This window comes from Marmota flaviventris, chromosome 1, assembly GCF_047511675.1.
Source record: "Marmota flaviventris isolate mMarFla1 chromosome 1, mMarFla1.hap1, whole genome shotgun sequence".
Classification (NCBI taxonomy): domain Eukaryota; kingdom Metazoa; phylum Chordata; class Mammalia; order Rodentia; family Sciuridae; genus Marmota; species Marmota flaviventris.
Window position 1 is genome coordinate 119,417,904 of NC_092498.1, and position 24,203 is coordinate 119,442,106.

General features: G+C 38.8%; 1 protein-coding gene across 10 annotated transcripts in view; it reads left to right on the top strand.

Annotated features, from left to right (window-relative positions):
- The window catches only part of Depdc5 (DEP domain containing 5, GATOR1 subcomplex subunit), a 148,909-nt gene that overhangs the window by 80,548 nt on the left and 44,158 nt on the right, over positions 1-24,203 (top strand). For 6 of the 10 annotated variants that reach the window (XM_071615617.1, XM_071615634.1, XM_071615638.1 and 3 more), the window contains 7 exons: positions 383-448; positions 3,504-3,687; positions 4,245-4,405; positions 14,846-14,963; positions 15,483-15,650; positions 16,452-16,671; positions 17,960-18,090. In XM_071615617.1, coding sequence (XP_071471718.1) covers positions 383-448; positions 3,504-3,687; positions 4,245-4,405; positions 14,846-14,963; positions 15,483-15,650; positions 16,452-16,671; positions 17,960-18,090 — 1,048 coding nt within the window. Of the gene's footprint in view, positions 1-382; positions 449-3,503; positions 3,688-4,244; positions 4,406-14,845; positions 14,964-15,482; positions 15,651-16,451; positions 16,672-17,959; positions 18,091-24,203 lie in introns of those variants that run through there. The other 4 variants (XM_071615628.1, XM_071615644.1, XM_071615646.1 and 1 more) reach the window with 3 other exon arrangements.

The window sequence follows — 24,203 nt, forward strand, 5'->3', positions numbered from 1 at the left end:
TTCTAGTAGATAAGGATGAATTATGAGTGGACTAAATTTAAATAGGTCTTTTTAGATTTGCTAAAAATTGCTGTGATTATAGTTGAAATGATTTCGTAATGTGTTCATTTTCTTTAAAAAAGTAGTGGGTTGCTTTGCTAAAAAGTCTCATTTGGCAAAGAATGATATTAATAAAACCTTAAAGTTCTGATTCGTTCCCAAGTTTTATTTTGTTCATTTTTTCTTTGATCCTTTTGCACTGTTTGAAATCCTTAGCCTAGAATTGACACTTAATTATCATTTTTATTTTTAGCTTGAATTTGGAGCCTTTTAAAAGTATAACTGGGAGAACTCTTTTGCAAAATGAGCTTCATTCAGACAAGCTGTTTTTATCTTTCCATAGGTACGAATCCTAGGATTCAGAATAAGGATTCTCTAGAGGACAATGTTTCTACCTCTCCAGACCCAAGTAAGAGGGGGGGCAACTGCTAGCAGGAGGTAGATATTAGGGTTTATGGGATGTTCAGAGCATGAGGAAGAAAGAAAAAGCCCTGTGGGAAGAGAATGGTTTAGAAGTCCATACTCTGTGGGGTACAGGAAAGCAATGAGTGAGGGAGGTTTGTTTGGTTTCTCTGATGTGAAATGAGAGAGGTGTGGCCCAAGACTTGTTTCAAAATGTAATTCAGTGCACATGGAAAAGGTAACAGATTTACTCATAGGCCTCTTGTGCCAGTCTAGATCTGGCATTAGCTCTTAAATGCCTAATGATGGCTCTAGAAAAAAATTGCAAAGAAATAATAGGCAATTACTGGAACTCCTTACACACCTGTAGATGATGATATTTGATAGTTTGTACTCATTTTGGCCATTCTTGTCAACTTAAATAGATGTACAGTAAGAGAACATCTTATCTACAGTCACAAAATAGCAGGAAAAAAAAAATCCTGCCACCTCATAAACTTCATTTTGCTTGACTATGACCAATGGATATACATCAATGAGTCTTTTTGTCTACATTTTTTGATTAACTTAATCCTTTTATTATATCTTTAGGTCCTGAATTGTCATTTTAACTTCCTCTATGAAACATATTACATATGTTGGTTAGAGTAATCATTTCTTATGTGTGACCATTTAGACAGTTTCCAATTTTTTTTTTAGTGATGGCATATAATGAAGGTATAGTGAATGGCAGAGGGTATATTTTTTTCTTTCGGTTTATGATTGGCAGATTGATTATTTTCTAAAAAGCTGCGAGCAATGAAAAGATGGATTTTGTTATCTACTTATTATTTCGGGGTAGACCTCCTTAGAGGCCTTCTTTCAGGACCAGAATGTATGGGGTACAAGAAGCCACAGTTTTTCTCCCAGGGAAGAACATCATTAAACTAAGACTCTGAAGCCTTTTCAATGTGGGCTTTAGGACCAGGCATTTTGGTGTATTTTGGTGTGTGCCCAGCAGAAAGCATTTTTACAGGTTTTTTATAATCCCAAGGATTGGTAGGCTGATGAGGGTCAACATGACTTACAAGGCTAAAAGATATAGATGACTTTTATTCCTGGCCTCCCCACCATGGCTTTGATCAGATTTCTCTATTCTCCTGTATCTATCTAGGAAGTAGGAATAAGTTTAGCTCCTTGTCTACCATGGGGGAAACTGGGGTGATTATTTTGGCTATTCTGTGCTGAAGTATTAATGAGTTAATAAGACTGCGTAGACCATGAAGGTGATCCTAAGAGAGTTTAATCATCTTCCCCACTTCAGTGGTGCTACATGGGGCATCTTCTCACTGTGATTTAGCACACAGGTCTTCCTCATCCATGTGAGGGTGATGTGAGGGCAGATGAGGCAACCATGTCATTAGCTGTAATCACTATATAAATATGAGTTGTGAAGAGCCCACTCAAGACCCAGAGGCAAAGGCACAAAATTTTTTTCTTCCATATTGCTTGTCTTATAGAGACTTTGAAAATAATCTTTACTTAAAAAGATGTTACTTAAAGATTAAGACAGGTGTGGAGGCTTATTTCCACTGGTTCAGGAAGCTGAGGCAGGAAGACTGCAAGTTCAAAGTCAACCTCAGCAGCTTAGTGAGGCATTAAACAACTCAGCAACACCCTGTCTCTAGATAAAATATATATATAAAAAAGAACGGGGTGTATGTGCTGGGAATGTGGTTCAATGGTTAAGTGCCCCTGGGTTCAATCCCTGGTACTGAAAAAAAAAAAAAAGCTACCATAATCCTCACTTAAATACCTGAAGTGGAATAACTTTATAAAGAAAAGAGGTTTATTTAGCTTATAGTTTGAGAAGCTGAAATTGTAAGCTACATGATGTTAGCTTGGCTGAGAGCCCCTCAGATGCATCACATGATAGTGAAAGGCTCACAATGAGAGATCATGTAATAGGGAAAGATCATATGAAAAGACAGGAAACCAGAGTATGGAGAGGGGCTAGAAGAACCAAGAACACTCAAGCACTGTCTCAAGATCCCATCAGAGCTTCCCTGATCCCTCCCCAAGGGCATGCTCCTAATCACCTCCTTTGGGCTTTACCTCTTAGAGGTTTTACATTTCTCATCACCCAACACTGGGACCAACCCCCCTCCCCCCCCAAACAAATCCTTGGGAAACAAACCACATCCAAACCAAAGCACCACTTAATTACTTCCCCTCAGTGATTCTCAAATGGGCAGTATCAGGGAACTTGTAGCACTATCTGCAGACATTTCTGGGTTTCACCACTCGAGGGAGCCAGTGGCACCTAGTGTATAGTGTTCAGTGATGCTGCGTAACACTCTACAATGCTGAGGATAGCCCTCCTCAGCCCAGAATTAGCTGTTTGAAGTGTCAATGTTTCCAAGATTGAGAAATCTTGCTTTAACTGAAGAGCAGACAATTCCAGACAGACCCATGTGGTTGGCCCACTCTGCTTATTGCAGCTTTTTTTTCTGGATTGTCTAACTCTGTCTCTTAAAGTTCCAGCCTCAAAACTTTCCCAGACATCCTCCCTTATTTTTTTCTCCTGCCCTTTTGGATCTTTTGCAGTTCTCAAAAGTATAACTTATTTCTGTGACTGTATGCTGTTTTGCTGTCAAATCAGGCTCAGCTGTCTTCCTTTCCCACTTAGCCACTCTGCAGTCCTCCAGAGGGGCTCCAGCCTGAGCCTCTCATCTGCTCTCAGAAAATTGATTTGCTTGGACATGTAATCCTGCCTGCCCTGCAGTAACCTCACTGGTATTGTGGCTGTAGCTCATGTTCAGCAGAAAATATAATATATCAGCTGCGAATCCCACTTGCATGATGGGATTGGAGAAGCATGTGCACTGCATTGTCTAACAAAATCTGTTTCTCTCTTTTCTCTTTCTCCCTCCCCCACCCTTTCCTCTTCTCCTTCCCTATCCTGGCAATTTTATTACCTTTTACAATGAACTGTTTTCTCACCCTTGTTCCCTCTCCTTCCCCCATATCCCAAACCTGCCATGGTGACCACACATACCTTTTTACCCTGTTATGCGAGGCAGTTCTGACACTGTCTGCTCCCCCTGTAGTGCCAGGCTTCTGTTGCACAGTTGGAGTGGACTGGAAGTCTCTCACTACTCCGGCATGCCTCCCCCTCACCACCGACTACTTCCCCGACCGCCAGGGCCTGCAGAATGACTATACGGAAGGCTGCTATGATCTCCTGCCGGAAGCAGACATGGACAGGTTGGTTCAGAAAAAGGTATTCAGAGTCATTGGAGTATAACTAAGTGACTCAGTGGTAGAGTGCTTGCCTAGCACATACAGGTCCTGGGTTCAATGTCTAGCATGATTAAAAAAAAAAAAAAGCTCAGCTTTGTTTATGAGGGTTCTGATTATGTACAAACAAATGCATCATAATATTGAACTTTTAAATCTGTATTCTTTTATATTTAGGAGATTTTGTGATGCAAGAACTGTTCATTTCTTTCAAGTTCTGTTGACATTAACAATTTCTCCTCTTTGATTTCAAATTTTCTTTTGCAATTATTTTGGGCACACTAAATCTCTTCTTCTTTTCTAAGGTTACTCATTTGGGCATTGATTATTACTTGCCTTCTTTTTCCATGCCTTTGAACTTATCATTTCTCCCAGACTAATTTACAAATTGATAATTTTATGAAATGCCATATAATGGTTGTCTGGGATGAAGTAAAGGACTTCACACTATGAACTCTTAAGTGTCACTTCCCAAGGCCAAACACATATATCCATGTGCACAATCATCTGTTTTTTTTTTTTAGGAGGGATGAAGATGGTGTGCAGATGACAGCCCAACAGGTGTTTGAAGAGTTCATTTGCCAGCGCCTCATGCAGGGTTACCAAATCATAGTGCAGCCCAAGGCACAGAAACCCAACCCCGCTGTTCCACCCCCATTGAGCAGTAGCCCACTCTATAGTCGAGGTGAGTGCACTCCTTTTTTCTTTTCAACTAAGTTTGTAGGAGTTGTTTTTCATGATGGTAGGGAACAAATAAATTTAGGAATTATTTTCAGCACAAAGTTTTTCTTTGTCACTTTTACTTTGAGTAATAGTTACATTAAGTGCAAATGTATCTTAAACATTTTCTTTATACTCTCCATTTTAAAAAATATTTTGTTTTAATTAGTTTAATTAGTTATACATGACAGTAGAATGCATTTATGCATTTTGATATACATTTGATATACATTTGATATATAGATTGTATATAATTTCTCATTTTTCTGAGTGTACATGTTGTGGGATCATATTGGTCATGTAGTCACATATATACATATAGTTTCATTTGTCTGTTTCATTTTAGTATCTTTCCTATTCCCACATCCCCTCCCCTTCCTTCCCATCACTTCCCTCTACCTAATCTAAGGTAACACTATTCTTCCGTAGTGTCCCCTGCCTTATTGTGATTTAGCATCTGCATATTAGAGAAAACATTCGGCCTTTGGTTTTGTGGGATTGGCTTATTTCGCTTAGCGTGATATTCTCCAACTCCAATCATTTACTGGCAAATGCCATAATTTTACTCTTCTTTAAAGCTGACTAATATTCCAATGAGTATATATACCACCTTTTTTTATGCATTCATCTCTTGAGGGACACCTAGGTTGGTTCCATAGTCTAGCTATTGTGAATTGAGCTGCTATAATCATCGATGTGAATGTGTCACTATAATATGCTCATTTTAAGTCCTTTGGGTATAAACCAAGGAGTGGAATAGCTGGGTCAAATGGTGGTCTCATTCCCAGGTTTCTGAGGAATCTTCATACTGCTTTCTGTATTGGCTGCACCATTTTGCAGTCCCACCAACAATGTATGAGTGTACTTTTTTCACTGCATCTTCACCAACATTTATTGTTGCCTGTATTCTTTTTTTTTTAAAGAGAGAGAGAGAGAGAGAGAGAGAGAGAGAGAGAGAGAGAATATTTTTTAATTCACAACATCTTTGTTTGTATGTGGTGCTGAGGATCGAACCCGGGTCGCACGCATGCCAGGTGAGCGTGCTACCACTTGAGCCACAGCCCCAGCCCCTTGCCTGTATTCTTGATGATTGCCATTCTGACTGGAGTGAGATGAAATCTTAGAGTAGTTTTGATTTGCATTTCTCTAATTGCTAGAGATGTTGAACACTTTTTCATATATTTGTTGATCAATTGTGTTTCTTCATCTGTGAAGTGTCTGTTCAGTTCTTAGCCCATTTATTGATTGGGTTATTTGTTGTTTTGGTGTTAAGATTTTTGAATTATTTATATATTTTAGAGATTAATGCTTTATTGGAGGTGCATGTGGTAAAGATTTTCTCCCAATCTGTAGGCTGTCTCCTCACATTATTATTTCCTTTGCTGAGAAGAAGCTTTTTAATTTGAATCTATCCCATTTATTGATTCTTGATAAGAGTCTTGTTAAGGAAGTCAGATCCTAGTTTGACATGGTGAAGATTTGGGCCTATTTTTTCTTCTGTTAGGCACAGGGTCTCTGTTCTGTGCCTAAGTCTTTGATCCACTTTGAGTTGATTTTTGTGCAGGGTGAGAGATAGAGGTTTTATTTCATTTTGCTACATATGGATTTCCAGTTTTACCAGCACCATTTGTTGAGTAGGCTATCTTTTCTCCAGTGAATATTTTTGGCACCCTTGTTTGGTATGAGATAACTGTATTTATGTAGGTTTGTCTCTGTGTCCTCTCTTCTGTACCATTGGTTTACAAGTCTGTTTTGTTGTCAATACCATGCTGTTTTTGTTACTGTAGGTTTGTAGTATTGTTTAAGGTCTGGTATTGTGATGCCTCCTGCTTCACTCTTCTTGCTAAGGATGCTTTAGCTATTCTGGTCTCTTATTTTTCCAAATAAATTTCATGATTGCTTTTTCTGTTTCTATGAAGAATGTCATTGGGTTTTTAATAGAAATTGCATTAAATCTGTATAACGCTTTTGGTAGTGTGGCCTTTTTGACAATATTAATTCTGCCTATCCAGGAGCATGGGAGATCTTTCCATCTTCTGAGGTTTTCTTCAGTTTCTTTCCTTAGTGTTCTGTAGTTTTCATTATAGAGGTGTTTCACCTCTTTTATTAGAATGATTCCCAGGATTTTTTTTTTTGGGGGGGGGGGCTATTATGAATGGAATAGTTTTCTAATTTTTCTTTCAGTGGATTCATTGCTGATGTATAGGAATGTGTTTGATTTATGGGTGTTGATTTTATATCCTGCTACTTTACTGAATTCATTTATTAGTTCTAGAAGTTTTCTGGTGGAATTTTTTGGATCTTCTAGATAGAAAATCATGTTGTTAGCAAATAGTGATAGTTTGAGTTCTTTTTTACCTATTTGTATCCCTTTAATTTCCTTTATCTGTCTAATTGTTCTGGCTAGAGTTTCAAGGATGATGTTGAATAGAAGTGGTAAAAGAGGACATCCTTGTCTTTTTCCAGTTTTTAGTGGGAATGCTTTCAATTTCTCTCCATTTAGAATGATGCTGGCTTGGGGTTTAGCATATATAGCTTTTACAGTGTTGAAGTATGTTCCTACTAAGTCTTTCAAGTGATTTGAACATGAAGGTGTGCTGTATTTTTTCAAATGCTTTTTCTGCATCTATTGAGATGATCATATGATTCTTCTTTTTACATCTATTAATATGATGAATTACGTTTATTGATTTCTGTATGTTGAACCAACCCTGCATCCTTGGGATGAATCCTGCTTGATAGTGGTGCACTATCTTTTTAATATGTTTTTGTATGCAATTTGCCAGAATTTATTGAGAATTTTTGCATCTATGTTCATCAGGGATATTGGTCTGAAGTTTTCTTTCCTTGATGTGTCTTTGTCTGGTTTTGGTATCAGGATGATGTTAGCCTCATAGAATGAGTTTAGAAGGATTCCCTTCTTTTCTATTTCTTGGAATACTTTGAGGAGTATTGGTGTTAATTTTTTTTTGAGAGTCTTATAGAACTCGGCTGAGAATCCATCTGGACCTGGGCTTTTCTTTGTTGGTAGGCTTTTGATGGCGTTTTCTTTTCATTAATTGAAATTGATCTGTTTAAATCATGTATGACCTCCTCATTCAGTTTGGGTAGGCTTTATGTCTCTAGAAATTTTTCAATGTCTTCAATATTTTCTATTTTATTAGTATAAATTTTCAAAAATAGTTTCTAATTATCTTCTGTATTTCAGACGTGTCCATTGTGCTATTTCCTTCTTCATCTTGTATTTTAGTAATTTGAGTTTTCTCTCTCTTTCTCTTCATTAGCATGGCCAGGGGTTTATCTATTTTATTTGTTTTTTCAAAGAACCAACTTTTGTTTTGTCAATTTTTTGAATTGTTTCATTTTGTTTCAATTTCATTAATTTCAGTTCTGATTTTAATTATTTCCTGTCTTCTACTGCTTTTGGTATTGATTTATTCTTCTTTTTCTAGGGCTTTGAGATGTAGTGTTAGGTCATTTATTTGTTGACTTTTTATTCTTTTAATGAATGCACTCAATGCAATAAACTTTCCTCTTAGTACTGCCTTCATAGTGTCCCAGAGATTTTGATATGTTGTAGCAGAGTTCTCATTTACCTCTAAGGATTTTTTAAAATTTTGCCCTTGATTTCTTCCAGTATCCATTCATCATTCAATAGTGTATTATTTAGTCTTCATTTGATACAGTAGCTTGTATTTTTAATTTTATCATTGATTTCTAATTTCATCCCATTATTGTCTAATTGAATGCAGGGTAGTATCTCTATTTTTTTTGTATTTGCTAAGAGTTGCTTTGTGGCATAAGATATGGTCTCTTTGGGAGAAGAAGCCATGTACTGTTGAGAAGACAATATATTTGCTCATTGATGAAAGAAATATTCTATATATGTCTGTTAAGTCTAAATTATTGATTATATTATTTAGTTCTGTAGTTTCCTCATTTAGTTTTTGTTTGGAAGATCTGTCCAGTAGTTAGAGAGGTGTCTTAAAGTCACCCAGTATCATTGTATTGTGGTCTATTTGACTATTGAAGTTGAGAAAGGTTTGTTTGATGTTCATAGATGCTCCATTGTTTGGGGCATAAATATTTATAATTGTTATGTCCTGCTTATATATACTTCCCTTAAGAAGTATGTGAAATGTCCTTCTTGTCATTTCTGATTAACTTTGGTTTGAAGTCTACTTTATCTGAAATGAGAATGGAAACCCTTGCTTGTTTACTCAATCCATATGAGTGATAAGTTTTTTCCTATCCATTTACCTTCAGCCTGTGGATGTCTTTGCCCATGAGGTGAGTATCTTGAAGACAGCATATTGTTAGGTCTTGCTTTTTAATCCAGTCTGCCTCTCTGTCTTTTGATTGATGACTTTAGGCCATTAATATTCAAGGTTATTATTGAGATATGATTTGTATTCCCTGTCATTTTGATTTAATTCAGGTTTTTGATTTGTCCTAGTTTCTCATTTGGTTGAATGTCAATTTAGTGTAGATCCTCCCTTTGCTGGTTTTCACTTTTTTTTTTTTTTTAACTTCATCCTCATGGAATGTTTTGTTGAGTATGCTCTATAGGGTAGGCTTTCTAGTTGTGAATTCTTTTAATTTTTGTTATAATGGAATGTTTTAATTTCATCTTCAAATCTGAAACTTAATTTTGCTGGATATAAAATTCTTGGTTGGCATCTGTTTTCTTTCAGAGGTTGAAATATATTACTCTAGGGCCTCCTAGTTTTGAGGGTCTGGACTGACAAATCAGTTAAGATAGGAATTGGTTTTTTCCCTATATGTAATTTGATATTTTTTTTCTCTCACAGCCTCCAAGATTTTTATCTTTATTCTCTGTTAGTCATTTTCATTATAATATGTCTTAGTGTGGGTCTGCTGTAATTTTGTACATTTGGGGTCCTGTAGGCCTCTTGTATTTGATTTTCCATTCCAATCTTCAGATTTGGGAAATTTTCTGCTATTAAATCATTGAAAAGATTGTGCATTCCTTTGGTTTGTATCTCTGCTCCTTCATCTATTCTGATAACTCTTAAATTGGTCTTTTCATGTTATCCCCCCATAATTCTTGGATGTTCTGTTCATGTTTTTTTTTTTTTACCATCTTTTCCACATGTTCAACTCTACTTTCAAGATTATATATTTTGTTTTCATTGTCTGAGGTTCTGTCTTCCAAGTGGTCTAATCTGTTGGTGATCCTTTTTCTATTGAACTTATAACTTGGTTTACTGATTCCTTTATTTTGAGGATTTCTGTTTGTTTTTTACACTATCTCTAACTCTTTATTGAAGTGGATTTTTTACTTCACGTATCAATTTAACTGTATACAATCTAAACTCCTTCTTGGACATTTCTTCTACTGTGTTATCAGTGGCTTCTGTTGTTGAAGCATCTTGGTTTGTTTGGATGCTTTATTCCCTTGTTTTTTCATGTTGTTAGTGTGTTTTCCCATCTAAAACTATGGATCTAAGGCAGGATAAGTTCTACTCTGTAGACCTGTAGTGTTCCTGAAGGTTTCCAGTGCTTTACCTTTACTGGTAAGACCAATATCAACAGCACCCAGTGTACACAATATATAGCCTTAACCTAATAGCTCTCACTAAGGTGTCTACTGCTTTCTCACATTAAACCAAAATGATGAGTTCAGTAACTAACTATAGAATATTTATTAAAATGATTTACGATTTCAAATGGTGGATGAGAGAACAGAGGTGGTATAGTATGCAATATTCGCGAGGGAGGAAGAGAGAGGCTTGAAGTAAAAATTCACAGGAAGAGTGGAAGAAGAGCTGACAGAGATTGGCTATTGGTTAGAGAAAAGTTGGAAAATAAATCACAGAAAATAGAAGAGAGAGGAAGAATACGAACAAAGAGAAAAAATTGAAGACATAAGAATATAACAAAAATGCAAAACACCATTCATGTGTCATTGTCCTCCACACCTTAATGCATAAAAAACATCCTGTTCCAAATATGGTAGAGAGATTAGTGAATCAAAAAATAATATAAAATAAATCTTGCTGGCAAGTCAAACTGTCTCTGTTAGTGTTCAACAGTTTCTCAGTCCTGTCTCTGACGTCTCTTGGGATCACCAAACCCACATCAGCCCTCAAAAATCCAGTCTCTGTCCCACCGATCTGGGCTTCAGATACTTCAGGATTGGCCACGCTGCAGTCCCAAGATCTCAGAGCTGCTCCTACTTTCAGAGAAACCACCAGGGATACACTCATGCAAAGGAGCAACCCTGAGATGCAGCAGCAAGACAAGGGCCACCAGCACTCTCAGCAGGAAGCTCCCAGGCTCTTCCAAACCTGCAGGCATCCCCACATTGGACCTGCAGGTCACAGCTGAGTCCCCAGACAGAGGCTGTTATGGTAGTAAACCTGTGGATACCTAGGCCCCAGGCCCTGGCTGGTGTTCCAAAATGGGTGTATCCACATGCAACCAAACCTGGAGTCTTTCCAAAGCAGTCCTCTAGGCTCTGGTAGCAGCGGTACTGGCAGTGGTTGTTGGTAGCAGGCAGTGGGTCAACAGTAGTGACGGCTGCAGCGGCAGCTACAACTGCAGCTGTGGGGGCAGCGTCACCAGGTGATATCCGGGGGTCAGCAGCAGTGTAGGTTTCAGTTGCATCCAGGGCAGTGGTCTCTTCTGTGTCAGCAGCACCTGGAAAGAAGACCTCTAGGCGATCTTGGCTGGCAGCAGTGGAATCAGAGGCAGCAGCAATGGTGGTAGCATTGCAGGTGGTAGTTGATTGACAGGAGACTTCTGGTTCAGCAGTTATACTCTCCTTTTAATGAAGAAGGTATGATCAAGCCTAGGAGTGGTATAGCCTAGCTTTGAGAATACCTAGGAATAGCAGGCAGCTGAGCTAATATTGAGCTGTCAAAGTATATAGTGAATTTTCTAAACCCAGAAATGGATATTTTTAGAAGAGTACATGTCACACTGCAGCTTCTGAGATGCTACTAAACCTCAAGTTTACGCTTGTTGTTTTTTCCTATCTTGGGTTCTTCTTTCTGTTCTTTAGTATTGAAGCTTAGTGACTTGAAGCAAGAATGGATCATTTCTGAGTGACAGAGGCTAAGAAGTGACAAAAAAGTTGGTAACACTAATTGAATAAGGGTCAGACTGTGGAGTTCTTCTAATCTAAGTCTAGCAGAAGGAATTAAGTATGAGTGTTTGGAATCATAAAGCAGTAATCACTTTCTGAAACAATCAGTGAAGGTTTTTAGTTTCTTGCTTCTTCACTATTACTAATTAAATCTCCATTCCTCTAATTAGCCAGTGTCCAACATCAGATCATCTTTGGCTCCACTGATGCTCCTCTGGCTAGATAATCCAGAAGTGTGGAACTGTTAGTGGGGCTTAGTGGTCACTCAGTACAGGCTCTGCTGTTTGTAGGTGAAGCTTTGAACTCCCTCTGGCTTTTATGTGAAAGCTCCTTGTGACATTTACTGAATGCCTTCTATTCCTATTCCTACTGAATATTAATGTTTTTGAGTGCCAAGACTATTTTGGATTCATCTTTTTATTCTCTACACTGGAAATGACAGTGCCTGGAATACAGCTGTTTGGGTCAATAAATATGTGAATTCATTAATTTATTCATTCATTAATTTATTCATTTCATTCACTTATTCATTCAACAGTATTTTTGAAGCTTCTACTCTGAGGGGGGTTTTATAACCCAGTGGGGAAAAATAACCATTAGTTATTTGTTATTAGCAAGGGCCTGTGAGACTATCTAATTGGGGCCTGATCTGGTCTGAGGGTCACAGGGATAGCTTTAAGGAGGTGATGTTTGAGCTTAGACCTGATGTAATACAGGGGTTATTAGAAGAAGTAGGTTTGGAGTGGAAGGTGGGAGCTGAAGGGAAGAACATGCCAGGCAGAGGGATTGATGTGTGCAAAGGGCTATCAGTAGAAGGCACCAAAAAGAAGGCTGGTGTGATGGAGCACAGGGAGTGAACTGGAGGTGCAGCCAGAGGTGTCAGGATATTCAGGCCTCACAGGGCCCTGGGTAGGATTCTGTTCTCTAACTCATGAACAGTGGAATGAATTCACCTGTGTTATTGGCCCCATCTAGGCTGTCTACTTTCTGCTCTCTCAAATAGCTGGTTGATGTCCCTCATGGGTCTGTAATTCTCTTGTGTCCAGTGCTGATCCTGGCTGATTCATGGCTAGTTGACCAGAAGCTACTTGGCCTGGCTTTACGCTTTCTGGTTATTTTCTCCTTTGATAAATTTAATCTCTTATTTCTATGAAAACAGAAATGGTTTCATTATTATTGTAATTACTAGAAACATTGCCATCATAGTGCTTGTGCTGCTCACTGTCACGGGTTTATTGATTATGAAAAGTGAGCTATGCTCTGTTCCAGTAGAGAATAGAACAGCATTGACCTTGCCCTTGAAAATTACAGAGTTTACTGGGGGGGGGGGGGCAGCCGTTAAATTAATAAGCCACAAATATATATTTAATCAGAGAGCTGTGCAGGATAAAAACAGGCATAACTGGGGTAATCTAATTTAGAATGAGGGTACCCTCTTAGATTCTCATGAACCTTACCCCATAACACTTTTTTCCTGGTAGCCCACAGGGTGTTTGTAGCATAAGTGCATGAATTCCTGAATGAGGCAAGTTCTCTTTCTAGTTGCAGAACATGAGACTGGTAGAGATTTGGTCCTTGAGATCATACAGCAGCCAAATGAAAGAGCTGAAGTATAACCATGGGTGTCCTGAGTCGAAGTCTAGCCTCTTTCTCATGTGAAGCTGGTTTGCTACTCTCTGTGCATCACCTGGGAATTTTCCCCATTCACAGTGAAGATCCTTTCAGCCTCTGCTATCCTCTTCTCCTGACCACTTCTCTGCTGCCTGCCATTATGTGGCTGTCTCAGAGTTGAATGATGGCATTGTTTTATTTCCAAATCAAGAGAATCTTGCCTTGGCTTTGTTGTTCTCAGGAGCTCAAGTTTTACTCTCTTGAATACTTCTTGTTGTCTGGATTCTTCATTGTTTCCCTTTTTGCTGTGTTTGGTTCAACAAAAAATTTTTTTGTTATTTTAGTTTTTTCAGTACAGGCAGTTGAACCAAGAGCCTTGTACATGCTGGGCAAGTATTCTACCTCTGAGTTACATCCCTGCCCTTAACTGATGTTTTAAATATCTATTCTGGCCATGGCACTTTATTTAGTGCTACTGAAAATATGAGAATGAACATTTGACCTTGGCTTCCTGGTACTTTTATATTATTTTTAAATTTGAGTTTAATTAAATGAAGTTATTTTTTTGAGGTGGGGTCTCACATGTTGCCCAGGCTGGCTTTGAACTACTGTGCTCAGGCAGTCTTCTGGTGTCAGTCTCCCATGTAGCTGGGACTACAAGTGTGCAATGCTCCTTCTGGCTCCTTGTATCTTTTATAAAAGAATGTGAGAGTTGGGCGTGGTGACCCATGCCTACAGTCCCAGTTACTTGGGAGGCTGAGGCAGGAGAATTGCAGTTTGAGGTCAGCCTTGGCAACTTAGGGAGATCCTGTCTCAAAATAAAAATTTAAAAAAGATCTGGCAATATAGCTCAGTGGTAAAGCACCCCTGAGTTCAATCCCCAGTACGTTAACCAAATAAATAAATAAATAAATAAATAAATAAATAAATAAATAAATAAATAAAATAGAGAGAGAGAGAGAGAAGAAAAAGGATGTGAGACAAACAGACAAACACACTTATGTAGCTACTTACAATATATTTTTCAGACTGCTGGAGAAAGTAGCTTTTGGTGGTGACTTTAAATGTTTCAGTGGTGGCCCAGGATGAGAAGGCAGTATGAGCAGTGTGAAAGATGTTTGGAGGAGGAAAGTTGCAGCAAATAAATAAATAAATGTTTCAATGTTGGCCCAGAATGACAAGGCAGTATAAGCAGTGTGAAAGATGTTTGGAGGAGGAAAGTTGCAGCAAATAAATAAATGGTCCTTTAAGACTAAAGCTTGGAATATTAGAAATGAAAGTGAGTAAACTAGGTTGTCGGCCCCCTTGGGGTGAAGACTTGAGATGCGTGGGTAAAATGTAGTTCCATTTTGCTTCACAGCTGTCTCTTAGCCTGTTAACATTATTCCAGAACTTTCCCCCTTCGAGAATGAGGCATCAGCTTAGCATTTGACATCTAGGTGCTTTTAATACTGTGAGTTTCTAATCGGCTGCTGGTTGGTTTGGTAACAGAAAAATCTGCCAATTTCTGGACCTTTTTTTTTTTTAAACCAAGAACTGCCTTTTTCCATAAATCTCCCCCTTCAATGAAAGCATTGCCTCTTTTGTTTCTCCTTTTCTGTATGTATATGTATGAAAAGCAATTGCCTGTTGTAGGAATGAACCTCAGCCAGTTGGAGGAAGTCTTATTATTTTTCCTATTAGGCCTTGTGTCCCGAAATCGCCCTGAGGAGGAGGACCAGTATTGGTTGAGTATGGGCAGAACTTTCCACAAAGTGACACTGAAGGACAAGATGATCACAGTAACTCGATACCTTCCCAAGTGAGTTCTTGGATATTTAAAGTCTTTAGCTACTGTTCTGGATTATGTCTGCTTGCTAATTGTGTATAGTTCTTAGTTCAAACAAAGGAAGTTGAGTTGTTAGTCTTTTCTTTGTTTTAAAATAATCCTGAGATGATTTTAAGGTTATAGCTTACTTCCAAATTTGATTCAGCTTATGTTTAGCATGATTACTATTGAACCAATTAAAAATGAAGAATGTGAGGGAGCTGGGGATATAGCTCAGTTGGTAGAGTGCTTGCCTTGCATGCCCAAGGCCCTGGGTTCAATCCCTAGCACCGCAAAACAAAGAAACAAACAAACAAAAAAAGAATGTGAAGAGAGAATGGAAAATTTAAGATCTGGGAAATTTCCGTAACAGTCCCTTGGGATGAGATGAGTTGGCTGCTGTATTTGAGGGTTGGTTGCCAAGAATAGTGCTAAGTGCATTAGACAGAAAAGAGAGAGAAGAATTGGGAGGAATGATCGTTTGAATGTCTAGGCATGTTCTTTATTTTTCAGGTATCCTTATGAATCTGCCCAGATCCACTATACCTACAGCCTGTGTCCTTCACACTCAGACTCAGAGTTTGTTTCCTGTTGGGTGGAATTCTCTCATGAGCGGCTAGAGGAGTACAAGTGGAATTACTTAGATCAGTATATTTGTTCTGCGGGCTCTGAGGATTTCAGGTCTGAGAGTGTCTTTTCATCATTGCTGCTTGGGTGTACGCATACTTTAATGTTTCTGTCTTTTTTCTGATGACAAAATGGTAGCTGTTATGTCTTTCAGAAATAAATGGAAGAATAAAAGTACATCTGCATGGGTTGAAAAATAGTTATGAGGTGGATAGGGAGATGGTTACACAACAATATGGATGCACCTGTCACTGATTTATATACTCAAAATTGGTTGAAGTGGTACATTTTATTATGTGTAGTTTACTACAATTAAAAAACAACAACAACAACAAAAAATAAAAACAAAAAAACCAACAACAATACTGGGAGCTGGGATATAGCTCAGTTGGCAGAGTGCTTGCCTCGCATGCACATGGCCCTGGGTTCAATCCCTAGCACCACCACCAAAATTACTGGTTTCAGTGGTGATGTGCCCTTTGGTGCAAGTGTCAGTGCAGATCATGTTCTTAATATTTTCTTGACTACCTGGCTGGTTGGTAGCTTTGTGCTATCTCATGTTTAATTTTTTTTATTTTTATGTACAATTTATGATAATGATGATGCAAAACTACAACTTTGTTGGGCCTGGGTGCACATAATTGTTTTGACTTCTTTGGGATTAAAATAATACTGAGTTTTGTAGTCTTCCTTTTGAGCTTGTGTCTGAAATGAAACCATGCGCTGTATCATCAGATGACAGCACACCTGTGGGGAGGTGGAACCTTGCACACCAATCAGAGAGAGATCACTTGGAGCACTTTGAGTATCTAATTTTTCTTACCACTACTTTGTGTTTTCCTTGATCCTCTGTAGCTTAATTGAATCTCTGAAGTTCTGGAGGACCCGCTTCCTGCTTTTGCCAGCCTGTGTCACTGCCACCAAGCGCATCACAGAGGGGGAGGTCCACTGTGACATCTATGGGGATAGACCCCGTGCTGATGAGGATGAGTGGCAGCTCCTGGATGGCTTTATCCGCTTTGTGGAGGGTTTGAACCGGATCCGCAGGCGGCATCGCTCAGATCGCATGATGCGGGTGAGGGCTCCTGGGGTTCCTTAGGGACTGTCCCTAGTATGGTATACAGGATCTGTCACCTCCTATCTCTCAGGAGCCTCCCATTGGCTAGTTTTTTTTTTTTTTTTTTTTTTAAGCCTCATAGCTGTCTAATGTTTATTTTTAATCCCAAACTGTGTTGTTATCCATTGTAGGGTGAAGAAGGGGGGTTATAGGGTACAGACAATGATTGGGCAATGTCCCATGACTGGAGCTGTTCTCCTGAGGATATAGAGCCTTTATCTACTCTCCAAGTGGCCCAGTTTTGAAACAGCTGCCTGTGTGATGTGGTGGTGAATACAGACGTTTAGGAGGTTAACAGAAACAGTCTTTTCTTACTCTGATATCACTTTAAGAGTTTTTAGCACCCTTGTTTCTTCATTTCAATCACACACTGCTACCCAATGGGAAAACTGAGGCTACTGTTATGGGATATATCTGAGGCACTTTGCCAATAAAGGGCAGATCTAGGATTCAACTGTTTTGTTTTGTTTAAATTAACATAAAATATAATTGACCTGGCTGTGTGTGTGTGTGTGTGTGTGTATGTATGTTGGGGGGGCATACACACTTGCACACAATCTATGAATTTTAACAAATGTATAGATTCAGGCAGCCACCACCATGATCAGCTATAGAATAATTTCATCACTTAAAAAATGCTCCATTATGCTACTGTTTTTAGTCATATTCTCCTGCCTCCCTATCCCCTAGCAACCACTGGCCTGTTGACCATCATGATTCTTTTATCTTTTCTAAATATCACAAAAATGGAATTATATAATATGAAACCTTTTGAGACTGCCTTCTTTCAGTTAGCATTATGCTTTGGGATTTATCCAAATTGTTCTAAGAATCAGTAGTTCATTCTTTTTAATTGCTTGGTAGTGTTCCATCATCATGTTTTTATTTTTATTTTTTTTAACCCAAAACAAAAATTCTTTAATCTTCCTTCTACATCAGCTGCCTTTTGTATGCAGCCTCACTTATGATTAGGAACATTTTTAGGAGATCTTCTATACTGGGAAGAGCTTTGGTTTTGAATTGAGGCAGCTGAAGTTTGAATTTCATCTCCAGTGCAATTTGGAATAAATTACTTAACCTTTCTGAGCCTCAGTTTCTTCTATCATTTCCGAACACGAAGAATCAGTATTCCTCTACTGTGTTAGTTGAATTCCCAGGGCTTGAAGATGAAGAGGCTTATGCTGGTGTGTGAGTGGGGTCTATTGCAAAAGCCCTTTTGAGCTTCATTTCTTCTTTTCTGCTTTAGAAAGGAACTGCCATGAAAGGCTTGCAGATGACTGGGCCCATTTCCACACACTCCCTTGAGTCTACAGGTCCCACTGCTGGGAAGAAAACCTCAGCTCTGTCTGCCCTGCTAGAGATGGAGGCCAGTCAGAAGTAAGTGCCTGGTTCAAGAGGGACCTGCCCCACCCTGAAGACCCCAAGGGTTTTCAGTGCTCTACTCCTCTGTGTGGGGTAAAATCTGTAAGGAGTTTGTAGGAAAGAAGATGTTTACATGAAAAGAAAACAAGGCTAATACCTGGTAAGTGTTGAATAATATGAAATAGGGCAGCAATTATAAACTTTCAGCCTGGGGCTTAATTTGAACTTCAGACACATTTTGTTTATCCTACAGAACATTTTTTAAATATTTATATATATATATATATTTTTAATATTTATTTTTTAGTTTTTGGTGAACACAACATCTTTATTTTATTTTTATGTGGTGCTGAGGATCGAACCCAGAGCCCCGCGCATGCCAGGCAAGCGCGCTACCGCTTGAGCCACATCCCCAGCCCACATATTTATATTTTTGATAAATTCTTTCTATGTTGCCCAGGCTAGTCTTGAATTCCTGGGCTCAAATGATCTTCATGTCTCAGCCTCCTGAATAGCTAGGCATATACCACTGCACTCAGCTCTCAAAGCGTTTTATTTTTAAAATTTTTAAGTGTTTGGTACTGGGTATTGATCCCAGGGATGCTCTACCACTGAGCAATATCCCTAGCCCTTTTTACTTTTTGAGACAGGGTCTGGCTAAGTTGTTTAGGGACCTAGTAAATTGCTGAAGCTGCCTTGAACTTGCAATCCTCCTGCCCTAGCCTCCTGAGATTCTGGGATTGTAGGTATGTGCTATTGCATCCAGCTCACAAAGCATTTTAAGAATACTTCATCCAAGGGCTAGGGCTCTAGCTTAGTGTCAGAGCGCTTGCCTAGCATGTGTGAGGCACTGGGTTCGATCCTTAGCACCACATTAAAGTAAACAAATGAAATAAAGGCATTCTGTCCATCTACAACTACAAAATAAATAAATAAAAAAAGGAATACTTCATACCCCTCTAAAAAAATGAATACTTTATCCCAAATTTTCTGTTTTGAAGATTTCACATAAAATTCTTGATTTTATATAAATTTTTATATGAAAAATAAATGTAAGATGATCTATGATTCTATTATACAGCATAAAAATTATGTAGTATGGGTTATATAATATAATATAAAGTTATAGATAAGATATAGAGTTGGCTTTCCTTTATTATTATTATTTTTTGAGATAGTGTCTTATTGCATTGCTCAGGCTGGCTTCAAACTCACAGTCCTCCTTCTTCAGTGTGTTTTGCTTTAAGTAGTCTACATTTGTAGTCTGCCACATTGGCTACACTTTATTTTATTTATTTATTTTTTAATATTTATTTTTTTAGTTGGACACAATACCTTTATTCCATTCATTTATTTTTATGTGGTGCTGAGGATTGAACCCAGGGCCCCGAGCATGCTAGGCCAGCACTCTACCACTGAGCCACAATCCCAGCCCAGGCTACACTTTAGAAGGGCCTATGGTTCTTACTCTGGTCTTGGACCTGTCTTGCATCCTCAGTTATGTTACCTGGCTGGTTTCTCTAGGCATTTGGGAATGTTAATATAGTTGACAGGATACCAGCTGGATGATACCTTGCTTGGGAGGGCAGGGAGAGTGTTCCAAGAGGTGGGATTTAATTTGGTCATGTAGGCATCAAAGGATTTACATCGAGGGGAGGTGGGACTTGGGGGGAAAAGACAACATTGCTATGCATAGGTAGAACCTGCCTTGGGCAGCTTTCTCATCCCCCCAGTAAGATTGGATTCTTTTCCTTTCTTCCTTCCTTTCTTTCTTTTTTTTTCTTTGGTACTGGGGAATGAACTCAGGAGCACTTAACCACTGAGCCACATCCCCATCCCAAGATCAGGTTCTTGATGCAGTGTTTGCCTGCATCCTGGGCCTATGTTCATTAGAGCACTTGTCAGTATTCTCCTGAGTGCCTCAGAAATCTGTTCACTCTTCTTTCCTCTACTGTGACTGCTTTGAGGGCAGAGGTTGTGAGTCTGCCCAGGACATAGTAGGTATGCCGTGGATATTTATGGAATAGTGGAAGATAGGATGCTGAGCATCTCTCTGTATATATGTGGGGCAAGTGTGTTAGGGGAGACTGGACATTTTCTTTTGGGTGTGATGGCCAGTATTGGGTATTGTTCCCAGCAGGAGCCAGCACACAGTACACTTTCAGAAAGCAACAATGAAATGCATGAGAGAGTATGAGGTATACTGGGAGGTGCAATTGACAGATAGCATGGGAAACTGGATGCAGTACATCGTCATGTGATCTCATACCAGGAGGAATCCTTTGAAAATTATTTTATTTTTGCGGTGCTGGGGATTGAATCCAGAGCCTTGCATATGGTAGGCAAAATCTCCAGCTTGAAAATTTTTCTGTTTTAAATAAATAAATCTTGCTTTACTGATCACCAAGCTGCAATGATCATTGACTCCTGGCAAGTCTTGTTTCATTTATATTCCACTTGTGTTCACCTTTCCTTTTATTTTTTTCTCAAATCCTAGACAAAAATATCTCATCTGTATTATTTCAGAATGTTTCTCTGAAAGATATGTCCTCTTTTTTTAAAAAAATTCCAAACTACAATAGTATAATTTACCTAAAAATTAAGGCTTTTTTTTTAAATACCGGGGATTGACCCAGAGGCCCTTAATCACTGAGCCATAACCCCAGTTCTTTTTTATTTTTTGAGACAGGGTCTCAAAAGTTGCTGAGGCTGACTTTAAACTTGATTCTTCTGCCTCAGCCTCCTGAGTTGCTGGGGTTATAGGAAAGTATTACCATACCTGGCCATTACATTTCTTATATCATAAAATATCTAGTCTGTATTTTTGGTAGAAGTGATTTCTTCAGGGATAAGCCTAGAGATAGGAATGCTTGGCAGGTGGGTGCCAGGAGACAGAGATTAGGTGGAGGAGGGTGATGATGAAATGGAAAAGATGGGATATGGCAGGAGAGCAGAGGAACCCAGTAGATTGCCCAGAAGATGGCAATGAGAGAAGGAAAGTGGGTAGGTTGGGCTTATTACTGATAGCTCTGTGTCTTCTTCCAAAAATGTCTCTGACCTAGGAAAGGCCCTAGAACTTTGCTTGGCAGCTTCTCCCTATAACTAATCCTTGAAAGAGAGAATAAGAACTGGATGTTACTGGGAAGGATGGAAGGTGTGAAACTAGGTGTGAGGTATCTTATTTTTTCAGTGAGTCATCACTGAGGAGACACCAAGGGCTTCTTTCCACTCAGATCAGGAGAAGAAGGCTCTCTTGGGGTAGTAGTATCCCTTCATGTGAAGGGTGAGAATCAGTTAACCCTATGGCAGGAGGCAGGACAAAGAGACCTGAGGCTTATTTCTTGTTCCCAGATGACTGCTTCAGGGGGACATGCTGTGTTTTCTTAAGAATGGACATAGAGTAGAAAGAGCCAGACTTTTTTATATAACATTTGTTCACATAGCATTTTCTTATTTTTTAAGTTGTAGATGGACACAATATCTCTATTTTATTTATTTATTTTTATATGATGCTGAGGATCGAACCCAGTGCCTCACACTTACTAAGCAAAGCACTCTGCACTTGAGCCACAACCCTAGCCCCTCCACAGAGCATTTTTTTTTAATGTGTTTTTCTTATTCTTCTGTTGCACCAAGCAGATTCAATGTATAACAGTGTTAGAGCAGCATGTAAAACAGCTTTAAAATTTTTCATCTATATTCTTGTTGTGTTACCATAATGTAACTATGTTTTTTTCTTTATGGTTCTGGAGATTGAACCCAGGGGTATTCTACCACTGACATATATTATCTGAAGCCATTTAAAAAATATATTATTTTTAAGACTGTCTTGCTAAGTTGCTTAGGCTAAGTTGCTTGGGATCCTCCTGCTTCAGTCTTCTAAGTAGGTAGGATTGCAGGCATGTTTCACCATTCCTAGCTTGTCTTCATTTCTTCTAGTTCCTTCCAGTTTTTATCTGTAGGCACAGACATTTTGTCAGTCTCTCTTGGAAGGCAGATGCCTCTGAAGTCTTATATGTTTGCTGATTAACAGCAGCAGAATCAACTTAAGGTAACAGGTATTGGCCAGCAGGCTCCTCTACTTCTATTAGAATAGTAAAGCTTGGTGACAGCCAAGTTGGGGGAGGGCAACACAGACAGACACTTCAAACAGTTGGAATGTTCTCATCCTATTCAGAGTGCCTCTTATGTGTGCTTGTTGCTTTGGGTTCCATGCTGAAAGCAGACCAGCCATGTGATATAGCATACTGTCTACTTACCAAGGCATGTGAAGGGCATCTCTGTACTTTGTCTTTCTGCTTCTGTGTAGGCTGTCTTTCTTCAGTTCATCCTTTCAGGCCCACCCAATGCATATGGGCTTGTCTGCCTGTCTTTTGTCAGAATACAGTGTGTCCTTGTATATCTTCTCATATGTATACCTTGGTGCTCATCATTTTGTGCCAGTCTCCTCCCTGAACTGTTAGACAAGGAGCCTCTAAGGTCAAGGAGAGGGTCTTTCTAATGTCTGAATCTCTGACCTAGTCAGAGCACATGAAAGGCAATTCAGTCAATGTAGATTGTTATATGTATCAGTGTATCTGGAGGGGTAATGGGAGTAACTGAGAATTCTTGCCACTGCTGTTGCCCTCAGGAAGTACCAAAGAATGTCAGGGTGTGTATTTGTGTATGTGGCTTAGGAAAACATGGCTGCACTGTGGTAGAAGAAGACAGATAGATAGACATTCAGTGTGATATCAGTGGATGAGGGGAAAATACATTTATTCTGCTATTCCCCTATTAATTATACCTCAGAGTTTCCAAGTTGATATGGAAGTTTCTCTCTTAATATATTCCAGCCAATAAAGAGAGAAGGAATGACAGAATATCATTATGTATAGTCTCTAAAGAATTAAGAATCTATCAGAGATCATCAGTAGCAGCTAATACCACCAGAGAGAGGCAGCAAGCCACTATGGGCCTCCAGATAGAAGTGTACAGCTCCACTTGGGAAGCATTCTTGCCCCAAATTGCGCCTAACTCTGCCCAAACCTCTAGGTATAACTTCTAATTCTTAGGAAGTGCAGGGCACAGAGGAACATGTTAAACAATAAAGAAATGAAATCAACACATTTAGACTGTACATTTGCAGAACAGATGAGCTACTTTCTTCAGTAAATGAGTTGCAAGAAGGGATGAAGAGGAGCATATACCTTAAAAGATGCTTAAGGGACATAACTAATTGTAAAGTAGGGACCTTATTTGATTTAAAAATAATTTTTTTCGTAGTTGTAGATGGACAACATGCCTTTATTTTATTTGTTTATATTCATGTGCTAAGGATTGAACCCAGTGCCTCACAAGTGCTAGGCAAATGTTCTGTCACTGAGCTACAGCCCCAGCCCCTGAATTCTGTTTTAAATCAAACAAACTGTTAAGGTTTTTTTGAGATAGTTGGAGAAATTGATATTATAAAAGTAAAAAAAAAATTAATTGTGGCTGTGTTTTTAAAAATTATTCCCTTTTTAGGGCTGGGGATATGGCTCAAGTGGTAGCGGGCTTGCCTGGCATGTGTGGGGCACTGGGTTCTATCCTCAGCACCACATAAAAGTAAAGATATTGTGTCCACCTTAAAAAAAATTATTTCCTGTTAGAAACAATGCAATATATATGGAAAAATAATACCATATGTAAGTTTTGCTTCAAATGATTTGGTGTGGGAAGGAGGGAGATATAGATGGAACAAGATGATCTCCAAGTGTTATCATTTTGATGGCTGGATATGTAAAGATTTCTTACATTCTTTACTTTTGCATATGTTTGAATTTTTCTATAACAAAATATTTTAAAAGAGAGTGTTTCTGGTTACTGTGGAGACAGATTTTAATTGCTGGTGTGAGATTACTTTGTGATCAGTAACACAAATATCAGAATTTGGCCTGAGGTGTGTGGTTCACTAATAGAACTTTGCCTAGCATGAGTGAAGTCCTGGATTCTATTTTCAGGACCACATACAGAGAAAAAATCAGAATTTTAAGATGAAAAGCGTTGCAGATTGCATGCCTGGGGGTGCAGACCAATTGGAAATTTAGCATATAGGCTGTTTATTAAGGAGAGTCCGTGAGCTTAACACCTTTGAGAGGGAGTGGGAA